The sequence below is a fragment of the Mixophyes fleayi genome, chromosome 1 (genome assembly GCF_038048845.1).
Source record: "Mixophyes fleayi isolate aMixFle1 chromosome 1, aMixFle1.hap1, whole genome shotgun sequence".
NCBI lineage: Eukaryota > Metazoa > Chordata > Amphibia > Anura > Limnodynastidae > Mixophyes > Mixophyes fleayi.
In genome coordinates this window covers 347,408,644-347,421,487 of record NC_134402.1, presented here as the reverse complement: position 1 = coordinate 347,421,487, position 12,844 = coordinate 347,408,644, and the positions used below count along the sequence as shown (strand labels likewise).

At 38.5% G+C, this 12,844-nt stretch overlaps 1 protein-coding gene across 2 annotated transcripts in view; it reads left to right on the top strand.

Moving 5' to 3' along the window:
• The window catches only part of ADGRD1 (adhesion G protein-coupled receptor D1), a 434,837-nt gene that overhangs the window by 411,189 nt on the left and 10,804 nt on the right, over nucleotides 1–12,844 (top strand). For both annotated transcript variants that reach the window (XM_075176425.1, XM_075176435.1), the window contains 3 exons: nucleotides 6,326–6,452; nucleotides 7,563–7,604; nucleotides 9,679–9,771. In XM_075176425.1, the coding sequence (XP_075032526.1) occupies nucleotides 6,326–6,452; nucleotides 7,563–7,604; nucleotides 9,679–9,771 (262 nt within the window). The remainder of the gene's footprint in view (nucleotides 1–6,325; nucleotides 6,453–7,562; nucleotides 7,605–9,678; nucleotides 9,772–12,844) is intronic.

Here is a 12,844-nt window from a genome sequence, read left to right as displayed (position 1 = left end):
GTGAACCTTGGGCCCCCATGACCCTGTCGCTGGTTGTCCTTCTATTTGGTAGTTACTAACCACTGCATACCGGGAACACCCCACAATACCTGCTGTTTTGGAGATGCTCTGACCCAGCCATCACAATATGGCCCTTGTCAAAGCTGTTTAGATCCTTATGCTTACTATTTTTCCTGCTTCTAACACATCAACTTCAAGATCTGACTGTTCACTTGCTGCCTAACCACCCCTTGACAGATATGACTGTAACTAGATAATTAATGTTGTTCATTTCACTTGTCAGTGGTTTTAATGTTGGGGTTGATTGGTGTCTGTGTATATATATACATATATATATATATATATATATATATATATATATATATATATATATATTTATATATATATATATATATATATATATATATATCTATCAGTGTATTGAATATTTAAAAATAATTTGTTATACAAGTCAAGTATGCAGTTTGATCTAAACATCTAGGTCTCCAGCTAGGTATACTGTATATATACAGCTATATGTATTACTATATTTGTCCCAATTTTCCGAATGGTAATGTTGGCAGGTTTGGAAATATAAACTTGCACGGTGCTGTATTAATTCTCTTAATTAACAACTGTTTTCAGGTTCAGTTAAGCTTTTATACTGAAGTTACTATTTCACATGGACTGTATTCAGGTGTTTATAAAAATAATATATATTTGATCGTGGGGGAAAGAAGTAGAACTTTTTCAAGTTTTTCAATGCAGCAAATTTTTAAAGTTTGTCAAAAAGTCTTAGCAGTTGTACATCTGAGGTCAGGCAGACTGAGTATATATAACTTACCCATATCATCACTGAATCTCCAATGTGACTTATGGGACTGTTTTGAAAAGCAATACAATTTGCTTTCTGGGCGTAATGGCAGCTTGGGCTAATTTCTTCTTGCGCGATCAATCTTTCCCGGCTTCATGGGACTGACAGATTGTCTGGAGAATGGCACAAATTGGAAAACAGAAATAAGGGGAATTATTGACTTATCGGGGCTGCTTTCTTTATAGCATTATAAACCTTATCCTTTGGTAGCACCAGTAATAGAGTGATCTTTATTTTCTTGTTTTATTTACTTTCTCTTTGCCTTGATCATAAAATGAATAATGAAAGCTGATGTAAAAAGCACAATGTCTTAATAAATAGCTCAGGTCATTTTTCTCTTGTGCAAATATGCTACCTCTGCCAGAGAGAATGATAGCAAGAGAGAAAATGCTGGAGGGTTCTGTTACAATAGGTTGCTTTCTTTAACGCCCCAAAGGGAAGTAAGCATTTCCTTATGTTTTTCTGTGCCTGTCAAGGCGTTTGTATTTATTTATTTTGTAAGAAGCCATCTGTCACACATCAGGTGCTGTCTAGGGGGTCACAAGGCTTGGCTAAGGGGCTACAGTGGCACTAACTATGTCACTGGATATATTGTGGGTCCTTCTAATCTGTAATATAACCCCACTTAGACTAACAAGATACCAGTGTGGAACTAGATGTTATATGACATGATTGATTTGTTGTCAGTTTTCCTAGTATTGTTTAACATTATTTTATTTAAAACGTTAAAGCAGTGATGGGCAGCAGGCAACTCTAGGGCCACGTGCGCTCTTCCGAGCCTTTCTTCTTTATTCTCAGATTTATTTATTATAGTTTGTAACACTTGTTTATAATGCCTGCTGATCAATTGTTACAGATAGGTGCCTCTTTCTTTGATTAAATATATTGTTTTAATCTATACTGAGATTAAGGGTCAGAGGGCTGCACCATGCTGCCCTTGAAGTGATTCAGTTTGCCTATCACTGCTTTAAAGTCTTTACCTTATGTAACCCTCAGCTCATTAACAATAGCTATACAGCAATGCATACCTAATGATGGTATATAAATAATCTTATACAGTCCTACATACTTAGTGTTGAGAGTTTTGTTGACCAGTAGAGGGTGCACAGGGCCATGATTATAAAGGGTAGCTGAATATGCTGAAGTATGTGTTATTCACATTGTTGGCACTAGTCCTATAGTTTCAACTTTGTATTAGTGCTGACTTAAAGGTAAAATCTATATAAACCAATACAGCAGTTATTTTTGAGGAATATGAGCTGGACGTCTGAGAAGCTGAGCTATATCTCTCCTAATAAGCACAAACTTCAGGGATTGATTGGAGTGAGGGATAGTGTGAGTTTATCTAGTCCAAAAAGTTAAATCAGTCTCCTAGATAGAGATTAGAGAAATTACAGTTGAAATTGCCTGTGTATGAAGTTTTGGGGCTGGTAAAAAGTCCGAAAATACAATCTTTACATTTCACTTTTGCTTTATACAGTCATTTCGCACTGTATTTGTAAATTTGCATTTTGCTGAATTTATAATCTATAAATAATGCTGTGATAATGTTGGGCAAGTGAAAACAGTTATGACCAAATTCCGCTTGTAAAACGTGTGAAATTTTACATCCAAATGTGGAACAAGGCGATTATATTGCAGAACAGTTTTAAGATTTTTGCTCATCTCTAGTGCAAAATCCTCCATTATGTGACAACTACCCGCCTGATAAAAAATAAATAAATAAATAGCAAGCATTGAGCATACACTCCTCTTCTTCTGCCTGTGTCACTATACATCAATTATAGTTTGTGGTTCGGGTTTATTCTCGTTTAATGGTTATACTCTAATTGTGGTGTGTTTTTTAACATAAGTCACTGTGGCAAGCTTTAAGAAGAATGCTGGTATTTACCTTTTAACCTTTTTCTTCAACCTGTTATTATTGATTTATGATTCTGTACTACCGTGGCAACCACAGACAGAGAGCTCTGTCTGCACTGTGACCTCCTGCTTCTCCCTTCTCTGCCGTCACATGAGAGCCGTTACTGAGAGTCTGTGAGCCTTTGCCTGAATCTTTCTATGTCTGTCAGCCATTTTTGTTTCTCAAACAGATATCTCTGTTTGGCAAATGGAGATAATGATACGAAATCTAAGAAAGATATGCTTAAAAAGGTACTCTACCTGCTATCTAAAGAAATAAAATTATATGCGTGATTGCTGCTTTAACATTATGAGAGAAGTTTTCGTTATAATCTTTGTGTTGGGAATACTGATTCATACTGCTGTTATCCTAACTCTGCTAATTGTTCCCTATTGCAAATTGCTTTAATTTACTCTCTACAAATTATTGATTAATAATGTCAATGTATTTTATGATATGTTCGTTAATTGGTTCCTTAAATGCATGATTCATACTGGAAAAGGCATAACTAAATATCGAACTGCTTGCAAGCCGTACAGTCTTTGAACAGGTACTGTGGTTATATTTTAATGTACAACTCAAGTATAATGAAGGGTCCTAACATTTTTTGTAAAAGATGCACCTACAAAACCATGGGGCAATTAGTGTAGTCACTTTATGCAGTACACCAGATTATAGAAAATGTGTGTTTGCATAATAACAACCCAGAAGAAGATTTTAAGGGGCGGAGATTTCCAAATGCTATAGAAATATGATTACGGCAGTTATTCTCGTTTCCATACATACTGTTTTATTATTCTGTTTTATTTTGTAAAGATGCAACTATTATGATCATGAGCAAATCTAACTTGTTTTAAGCCACCTTGCTCAATAAGTCTTGGATGTGACTTGAGTTAGTTTAGAATATAATAAGCTCAAGGATATGCCAGATTGTTTTATACAGTATTTGTAATGCGCTGACATCTTACACAGTGGTGTACAATAAGGCTAATATGTACAGATATTATATACATGTAACCCTTGGGCAGGTTGTACCCAGGGATGCCATATGGAAACTTTAGATTCACTGCTATCACCAGCAGTAACCCCCAGTGAAGGGCTGGGCTACCTGTTCCACTGTTGGCTTACACGTGCACATATCTTCAGAGACTGGAATTAACATTTACTGCTCTGGGTCAATGTAGTCGAGGCAGCTAATCATTGCTCAGCTGCCCAGCAGTTTTTTTTTTTTTTATAAACGGTGGCATAAATTACTTTTTATTCCTGCAATAAGCGATAATAAAAAAAAAAATCAGTCTTATTACCGCAATCAAGGACTTATTTATAATTATGCCCCTGTCACAAATCGGGATCTTAGCCACACTTACCTCATCCGCCGCTGTTCTGCTGCATGGGCGTGGCCATCTTGGATGCAGTCAGGTGATCATTCCAGACCAACCAGATTCAGAAGCTGTGATCACATGAACTGATCAGCCAATAGTTGTTTGTGACATCCTATTTAAACCTGCTGCTGTGATCTGTTCATTGCCAGAACAACACACTTCTCTCCAGAGGATAGTGCTTGGCTCCTGGTTCCAGTGGTCCTGTCTGCATAACTAAAGTGCAGTGTTCCTGTCAGCCTTTCCAGACTGCTCATTCCCCTGCTATATTCTACATTCAGCAAGAACATGAGCAGGAAGATCATCCAGGTTGCTAGTTTCTGTTTCAGTCCGGAATCGGATCGAGAAATTCAGACGACCGTGACAGCCCCCTTATTTGTTAGCTGTTCCAGCTGAAAGAGAAAGATGGCTGCTCCACATCATCATCATTATCACCATTTATTTATATAGCGCCACTGATTCCGCAGCGCTGCAAAGAGAACTCATTCACATCAGTCCCTGCCTCATTTGAGCTTACAGTCTAAATTCCCTAACATACACAGAGGGAGAGAGAGACTAGGGTGAATTTTTTTTTATAGCACCCAATTAACCTACTAGTATGTTTTTGGAGTGTGGGAGGAAACCGGAGCACCCGGAGGAAAACCACGTAAACACAGGGAGAACATACAAACTCCACACAGATAAGGCCATGGTCGGGAATTGATCTCATGACCCTAGTGCTGTGAGGCAGAAGTGCTAACCTCTTAGCCACTGTGCTGCCCTACTTGGACTTTTATCTAATCTTCCAGCAGCCCCTGCAGTCCTAAAGTTGTTGGTATATGTAGTCTCTTCCCAGCCATGAAATGTTCTCGTCTCTGGTCTTTAAGGGTTGCCCAGTCATATACCTGGCTACAAATCCCCAGCAGCCACATTCATTCATTTAATAATTTAAATAATGTGGGTTCCCAATGGATGAGGTAAATATATTCATTATATTTGGCTGGAAATTTTTTGATAATGGCTGCTGGTAGTTGACTGGATTCCCCTAAAACTGTGACATGGGGTATGTACTATTGCTGAGGGTGTTCATAAAGGAAATATAGAATTTAAACTGGTTTAGTCCAAGGCATCTTCTTTATTTGGTGTTTTGGACTATGGTTAGTGATGCAATATGTGTAATAATAATTGGTGGAATCTATGCTACTTGGTTTGTAGCCAAGTAGATCCAACTTTGTGATCACTGCTTTCATCTTGTATGGCCCTTAGATTTAGCTGTTCTGATGATGTGGGGATGTTAGGATATTGAATGCTAAATGTGAGTGCTAGAGCAGCTGGTGTTTGGTGGTAGTCTCAGCTCTGAGGTGTTCATGACTACTACTTGTGGTGTGGATCCATGGGGGTTTGTTGATAACCATCTTAGAATAGAAAATTGTATTTCTGTGCTTATTATAACTATGGTTCAGGCCTATTAGTAGTGTGTGGTTACCTCTAGGGCTTGGTCTCTGCAAGTTTGGGTGATGTCCCTCTGAGCTGATGATGGTGTCCAAAAGGATGATGGTCATCTTGTATGTGTCTTCCATCTATGTTTTGGGTAATATGTGTGTGTAACAAACGTTGACAGCTTCAAGGACACCCCATTTTACCATTCACTGCACTGTTATATGAGGTAAATAAGAATGTGTTTAACTTTGTCATGTGTATATTCTAGAAATGGCTGAAATATGTGTACCGGAAAGATGGTTTAAAACAGCCTATTTCAAAACATTTTCAGTTCTATCAAAACCTGCCTCCGAGGTGATGTACTGTTGGTCCCACCTTGATGGTGTCTTCTAGTCATAAATGTCAGAAGTGAATGAACACAGTCATTGAGGAAGACACAGCCGGTGGCATGTTTTAAACTGCACAACAGTTTTGATTTGGTGCTCTTGTCATCTTCTTTGTAATGTCTAGATGTGTTTTACTGTTTTATTTTCCACAAATCTCATTTCGATGTGGCTCTTTAGACTGTATCTGTATGTCTGTTTTTTGATAAAATAAATAATGAGGACAAACCTTATGCACTTTAATATGTTATTCTTGCCCAACACTATGATCTGCCAGAACACTTCCTCATATTTCCCGATAGTTTTTATATTAAATAAGTGATAAATAAGTGATTTACATTTCTGCTTTATTAGGATTCTGCACACACTTATTAACCACTTTTTGTTTCAGATTGACAGCTAAAGCAGTTGCTGTGCTTCTGCCAATCCTCGGGAGCTCCTGGATCTTTGGGGTTCTTGCTGTCAATGAACAATCAATAGTGTTTCAATATATGTTTGCTGTCTTCAACTCTTTACAGGTAAGAGTAGCATTAGTACATATTAGGGCTATTATAGTACAATTGTAACATTTGCTATCAAATGTTACCCAGTTACTTTTAAAAATATGGTATCTATTTATCAAGACCTGTGATATGCAGTTTAACAAAAAAATGTCATTGTGGTAGCAGAGCGATGATCAGCTCCCTGGTGACACTGGCTGGCAGTGTTAAGATGAGTGTTACTGTTCACCAACAAAGTGCAGGGTTTTTCTGTGCATGTGTGAACCAGCATCCTGGCACCTATATATGGCTTATAATAATCGTAAGAGTGCAGGGACTGTCTTTATTGCAGGTGGCACATGTGTGTGTCTGTGTGAAGTTTATTCCACATTGCTCGTAGTGTATCTGGAAATGTGCTTCTCCACCAAAGTGCATTATGGAGGAGCATAATAGGTCCCATTAAAACTCCCAAGCTCTGAGTTGGTGCAAAATTTGTGTCCTTTTGTGTATTGAAATGGCTGTGCGCCCCTCCACATGGCATGCACCCTCTTCTACCCTTTATCTCATTACAATAATCTAACTCTGGAAATTGAAATTTCATTCCTGCTCAAGCGAAGCAAAATGCACTTCCTTGGATGCCTTCACTTTGCCAAACAATTCAACTGTGTCTGTGCATACTGCTGCTCCTACGCAAATCTGCCCATCTTGTTCTGTAAACCTATGCACCTCGGTGATCTTGTGCAAATGAAGGCACACCATGGTCAAAAGCTGCTTTTACACGCAGAGCTTCGGAAACTAAGTCTATAGTATGTGACGGAATTACTGGAAAAGGCAGTACACACATTAGCAGCATGCAGTAAATTGCACCTCCTCCTTTTTGACAATTTAATTTGTTTTGCTAAAGGCAAAAACTATTTATTGTCCTTTCCTAATACACTAGTCTGGTTGCACATAGAGACAAGTAAAGTGATCGTAGTTTATTTAAAGAAGTGTATCCAGTATACGTGCACCTTGATGTGAGAACAATTCTACATTAACAACTCATGCACTGTAAGAGGAATTAAAAAGAAGTCTGTCGTTGCCAATACTGTAAATAAACCACATAATGACTACTGTTGTGACCATTCTTCTGCCGTTCTTTCATTTTAGGGATTTTTCATCTTTCTGTTCCATTGTCTTCTTAATTCTGAGGTAAGATATGTTCACAGCAAGCTAAGTAATAGTTGTATCCACAAAGTGGAAAAAAATAAAAAATAAATTTGTTGCCCTTGCCATGCCTATGTCAGAAATAGTAGACAATAAAAGCCTGTAATAATTTCAGTGTCACATTAATTTATAAAATCCTCATTACTACTAGATCTCGGTTGTCATGAATAACAGTGAGATTTATATTTCCATTTTATGGCTCCAGGACATTTTCACACCTCAGTTGTTTTACAGATACTGGCCAAGTCGGTGGAAAATCTAAAAAGTAGCCCCTAGCTGCCTTACAAAAAGTTTGCATATCATTAGGTTTTGTAAGTGTCAGCTGGAAATGTGAAAATATCACTGCTTTTAAATGTAGGTTTTTTTTAAAAAAAACATTTCTTTGCAGTACTTTCCTGTCTTTACTGCAAATTTATGACACTTACATAAATATTGAATTTATTATAATGCTTAGTTAATGGATCAGTAGAGATATCTAGGGAGATCATAAGAGTTCAGTGCTGGATTGATGCCGATGTCAGAATTTTACATTTTCCTAAGTAGATTATTTTCTAAACTGATTTATTTAAGTGGAAATATATTTGATACGGTTAGATGAAACTCTTTTCGCTTCCTTTTAACAGTGTACTTCTTTCTCCAGAATATTTGTGTTTCCTAGCTAACGATAAAGAGTTATTTGTGTATTTTTGAGCAATGTGCCTAAAAAACACATTTAAGAATGACTTGTGTCTATTCCCTCACTGTCTGCCTCTTCTCTTCTCATCACCTTGTGTAGCAACAGTCCTCATTGTGACTGCTGGAAGAGATGCTCAGTGATTATGAGAAGAATAAAATACTAAAGCAAACTATCATGGATTGAAGGCTGATCTGTGTCTTTGTCCTGTGCTGCCAGGGTCTGTCTTGCTGCTCTCCTCCACTCTGTGCCGCTATCCTCCCTGCTGCTTTCTCTTTGTGCCCATCTCTGTTCTGCTTCTCTCTTGCCTTCTCAATGCTTGTCTGACTATTGCTGCCAGTGCTTTCCTACTCCCATGAGTAAGCTGAGGCCAGTTAACAGTGCAACCTGACACAGGACAACCCTACTCAATGTTTGCTAGAACACCTAATAGAGGCTGTTTCACTACTTATTTCCGCCAGTATTTATTTATTTATGATCCACTGGGAGTAGTTCTACCACTGGACTGGGCTGCTAATTAAGCCTTTTACTGCGATCTCTTGTTGGCTGTAGACTGTTATCCTCAACCCAACTTTCCATGTGTGAGTGGGGTATTATCTGTGGTATCACCTAATGTGCCAGGCAATGAAACTAGAAGAGCATAGTAGTTAGACAATATAACTCTCTATTAAGCCTGCTTGTCCATGGAGACTAATAGGTCAATATGGCTATGAGAATAAAAGCAGTTAGGATGGGTCTATGTAGTTTCTCAGGGTCATTTATCAGTGTGCTTAGGTCTGTGCAATGCACTTGGTTCTGTGCAAATAGGGCTGGATCCAAGCAATTATACAGTGTGACATTGATGGCCATGTTATTTGTATGTGAATCATCTACATTTTGGCTTAAATTTCTGGTTTATAGTTGGCTATAACAGCCGATAAAGTAAGTGCCATCTTTGGCCTGCTAAGGTGAAGGATAGCCATAGCCTGCAGTATCCTGTGAAGGAGAATAGTATCTACGCCTGGCTAAAGTGAAGGTTTGTCTTTTAAAACAGCATATTTTGTTTTTAAGAGATATTGCTTAACGTAGTCACCTCCTGGCTGTTAATTCTTAAGTCAATTAAGACAGATAAAAAATAAAGCATTACTGAACCTATGTAAATGGAGTCGGCAGTCTAGTCTTAACAAGCTGGCAAAATTTGTACACCCAACCTAATCATGGCCATCTTCACTCCCAAAGTACGGCACACAGATGTCTAGCTGATTTTTGGGAGGTGATGTTTATAGTTCCTCCATGTACAATACTAGTGTTACTTATATATTGATACAATATACATGTAGAATGTTAATGTTGGGTGCAAAAAACATGAGTGATTTAACACTGGACATTGTATTATTTATTTTCAAGGTGAGAGCTGCTTTCAAGCACAAAACAAAGGTGTGGTCCCTTACAAGTAGCTCCATTCGGAATATCAATGTGAAACCCTTCAACTCCGATGTGGTAAGTACAGTTATTGGAGGAACAACGGTGGAATAAATGATGTGGGTCAGAAAGCTTCCTACAGTATAACAACGCTATAATAATTCCTGCATGCAAGCAGTTATGCACCACAAATATAGTTTTCAGTGTTTATTTTTTGGGTGAAATCAGTGTTTATTTTTCCTTTTTTTGGTTTGGGGTTTTTTCACATGGAAAAAAGTCTGTTTCATGTGTTAATGAATAAATAAAAAATGACAGACTTCATATAATTTGCTGTTTATATTGTTTTTAGTTTATAGAGTGTAGAGGGGAGGGTGTGAAGGCACAGTGGGACAGGGTACCAGGAGAAAGGGGACAGGATCTCATGGGAGGGGTCATCAGGGGTGAGGTTTTCAGGTGCATGTGCTAGGAAAGAGGAGGAGTTCCCCAGGGCAGAAGGATCTTTTCTGCACCCATCCAATTTTTAATGAAAATATGTTTTTCTTTAGCCTTCTATATACTGCCTCCTTTCTCCAGTGTAATGGAGAGAGGGCACTTTTGTATTAGTAAGCATCCCCTCTCAGCATTGGGAACCTTCCACACTCCTGACCACTTCTCCACACTTTTATGATGTACTTCTCCGTTATGGGAGCAGCACATCCACTTCAAGCACACACTTAGGGGGGTCTTCTGTTGTGCTCCAATCTCACTCTGTAATAGAGTCACAAATTCTGAATGGATGAATGGAGAGGATTTTGCAGAAGAGGCTGCTTGTTGCTGTACACATGACCAATCAGCATTCAGGGCAGAATAATCAGGAAGATACCCTGTTTGTGTAATAACAGTGAATGAAAACTACACTTCTGCTGTTACCGGTGGAAGCGACAAATAGAATGCCTGCAGAAATGTCCATAGAGCTGGGTGAGTTGATGTTACTCTGTAACTTTCAGCCAATAGGATGCATCCTTAGCCTGGGCACCATCCACCTTCACTGACTTTACTGATTGTAAGTTGTACTTGTAACACAAGTGAGACAAAAAGACTACCTAGCGTTTCTATGACATATGTTGACATCTTTTGGTAAGAAACATGTAATTATGAAAGTTCAGTGTGTGAGCAGGTTATTTCACAGTGCTTATTGGGCTTATGTAGAGTTGGAAGCACATCTGTTCTTGTGTAAAATATGCATTTCTGTACTGTTCCAGTGCACCAAATTGTGCACGCATATGTCTGTATGCCCATTATGTTGCATTTTATACTTTTGATTTCTTATGCTTGAAGAGGCAGAATGGGGCAATGACGGGTAGGGCCTGCGTACATATAGTACAGTAAGAGATGGTTCATGTAATGACTGCAGTAGACACATTTACACCTGTCAGGTGGCGTATCTCTTGTGGGTGTTGGAGGCTTGGTGCAACTAATGATGATGACGACCAGCAGCTCTGTCTAACTGTTTCTGCTGATTGCTGAATGACCCCTATAGTACTTAATTTATTGGTGTGGCTGCTATATTATATATAGTCACGTCTGTAAATCTAGTATATATGCAATGCAGCTGGATGCATCTTGAGTTGTATTTATGCGAACATATGCACCATTTTCATGGGTGTGTCATTTCCTGCTTATGTTTGACCAGAAATGGGTCTAAACTACACAAGACGCAGTGTGTTTCATATAACTAGTTCAATGATGTAGCCTACCTGGGACCCTCCAGCTGATGCAGAACTACTATTTCCAGCCTGTCTTGCTAACATTGAGACTTGTATTTCCCCATCATCTGTTTTCTGTAGAGCACCAGACTGCCTAACTGCAATGGTACCTATATTAAGTTGTCATTATCATGAATTGTACACATATCTACTTATTCAGAAGATCTATATGTATGTATATATTAGAGATGTGCACCGGCGACTTTTGAGGTCTCGTGTTTTGTGTTTTGGATTCGGATTTCCGCGATGTTTTGGGTTCGGATTTGTTTCGCAAAACACCTGCCGAAAGGTTTTGGTTCGGATTTAAGGTTTTGGATTCAGATTTTTTTTGAAAAAAGCATAAAAAGTTCAAAAATCAAGTTTTTGGGATTATTTTCACTCCTACGCTATTATTAACCTCAATAACATTCAATAACAACCATTTACACTAATTTACCATGTATTCTGAACACCTCACAATATAGTTATTAGTCCAAAACGTTGCAACGAGGTATCTTTCTGGACTGCGTAGTGGAGTGGTCCCCACAATATAATAAGAAAACCATCAACTGGTCTTAATCGCACCAAAAAATGTACCTGGACTGCGTAGAGGAGTGGGTCACCACAATATAAATTAAAAACCCTGAACTTGTATGATTCGCACCAATAATGTACCTGGACTGCGTAGAGGAGTGGGTCATCACAATATAAATTAAAAACCCTGAACTTGTATGATTCGCACCAATAATGTACCTGGACTGCGTAGAGGAGTGGGTCACCACAATATATATAATAAGAAAACCATCAACTTGTATGAATCGCACCGAATAATGTACCTGGACTGCGTAGAGGAGTGGGTCACCACAATATAAATTAAAAACCCTGAACTTGTATGATTCGCACCAATAATGTACCTGGACTGCGTAAAGGAGTGGGTCACCACAATATAAATTAAAAACCCTGAACTTGTATGATTCGCACCAATAATGTACCTGGACTGCGTAGAGGAGTGGGTCACCACAATATATATAATAAGAAAACCATCAACTGGTATGAATCGCACCGAATAATGTACCTGGACTGCGTAGAGGAGTGGGTCACCACAATATAAATTTAAAAACCCTGAACTTGTATGATTCGCACCAATAATGTACCTGGACTGCGTAGAGGAGTGGGTCACCACAATATATATAATAAGAAAACCATCAACTGGTATGAATCGCACCGAATAATGTACCTGGACTGCGTAGAGGAGTGGGTCACCACAATATAATTTAAAAACCCTGAACTTGTATGATTCGCATTCGCACCAATAAATGTATCTAGACTGCGTAGAGGAGTGGGTCACCACAATATAATTTAAAAATCCTGAACTTGTATGATTCGCACCAATAAATGTATCTGGACTGCATAGAGGAGTGGGTCAC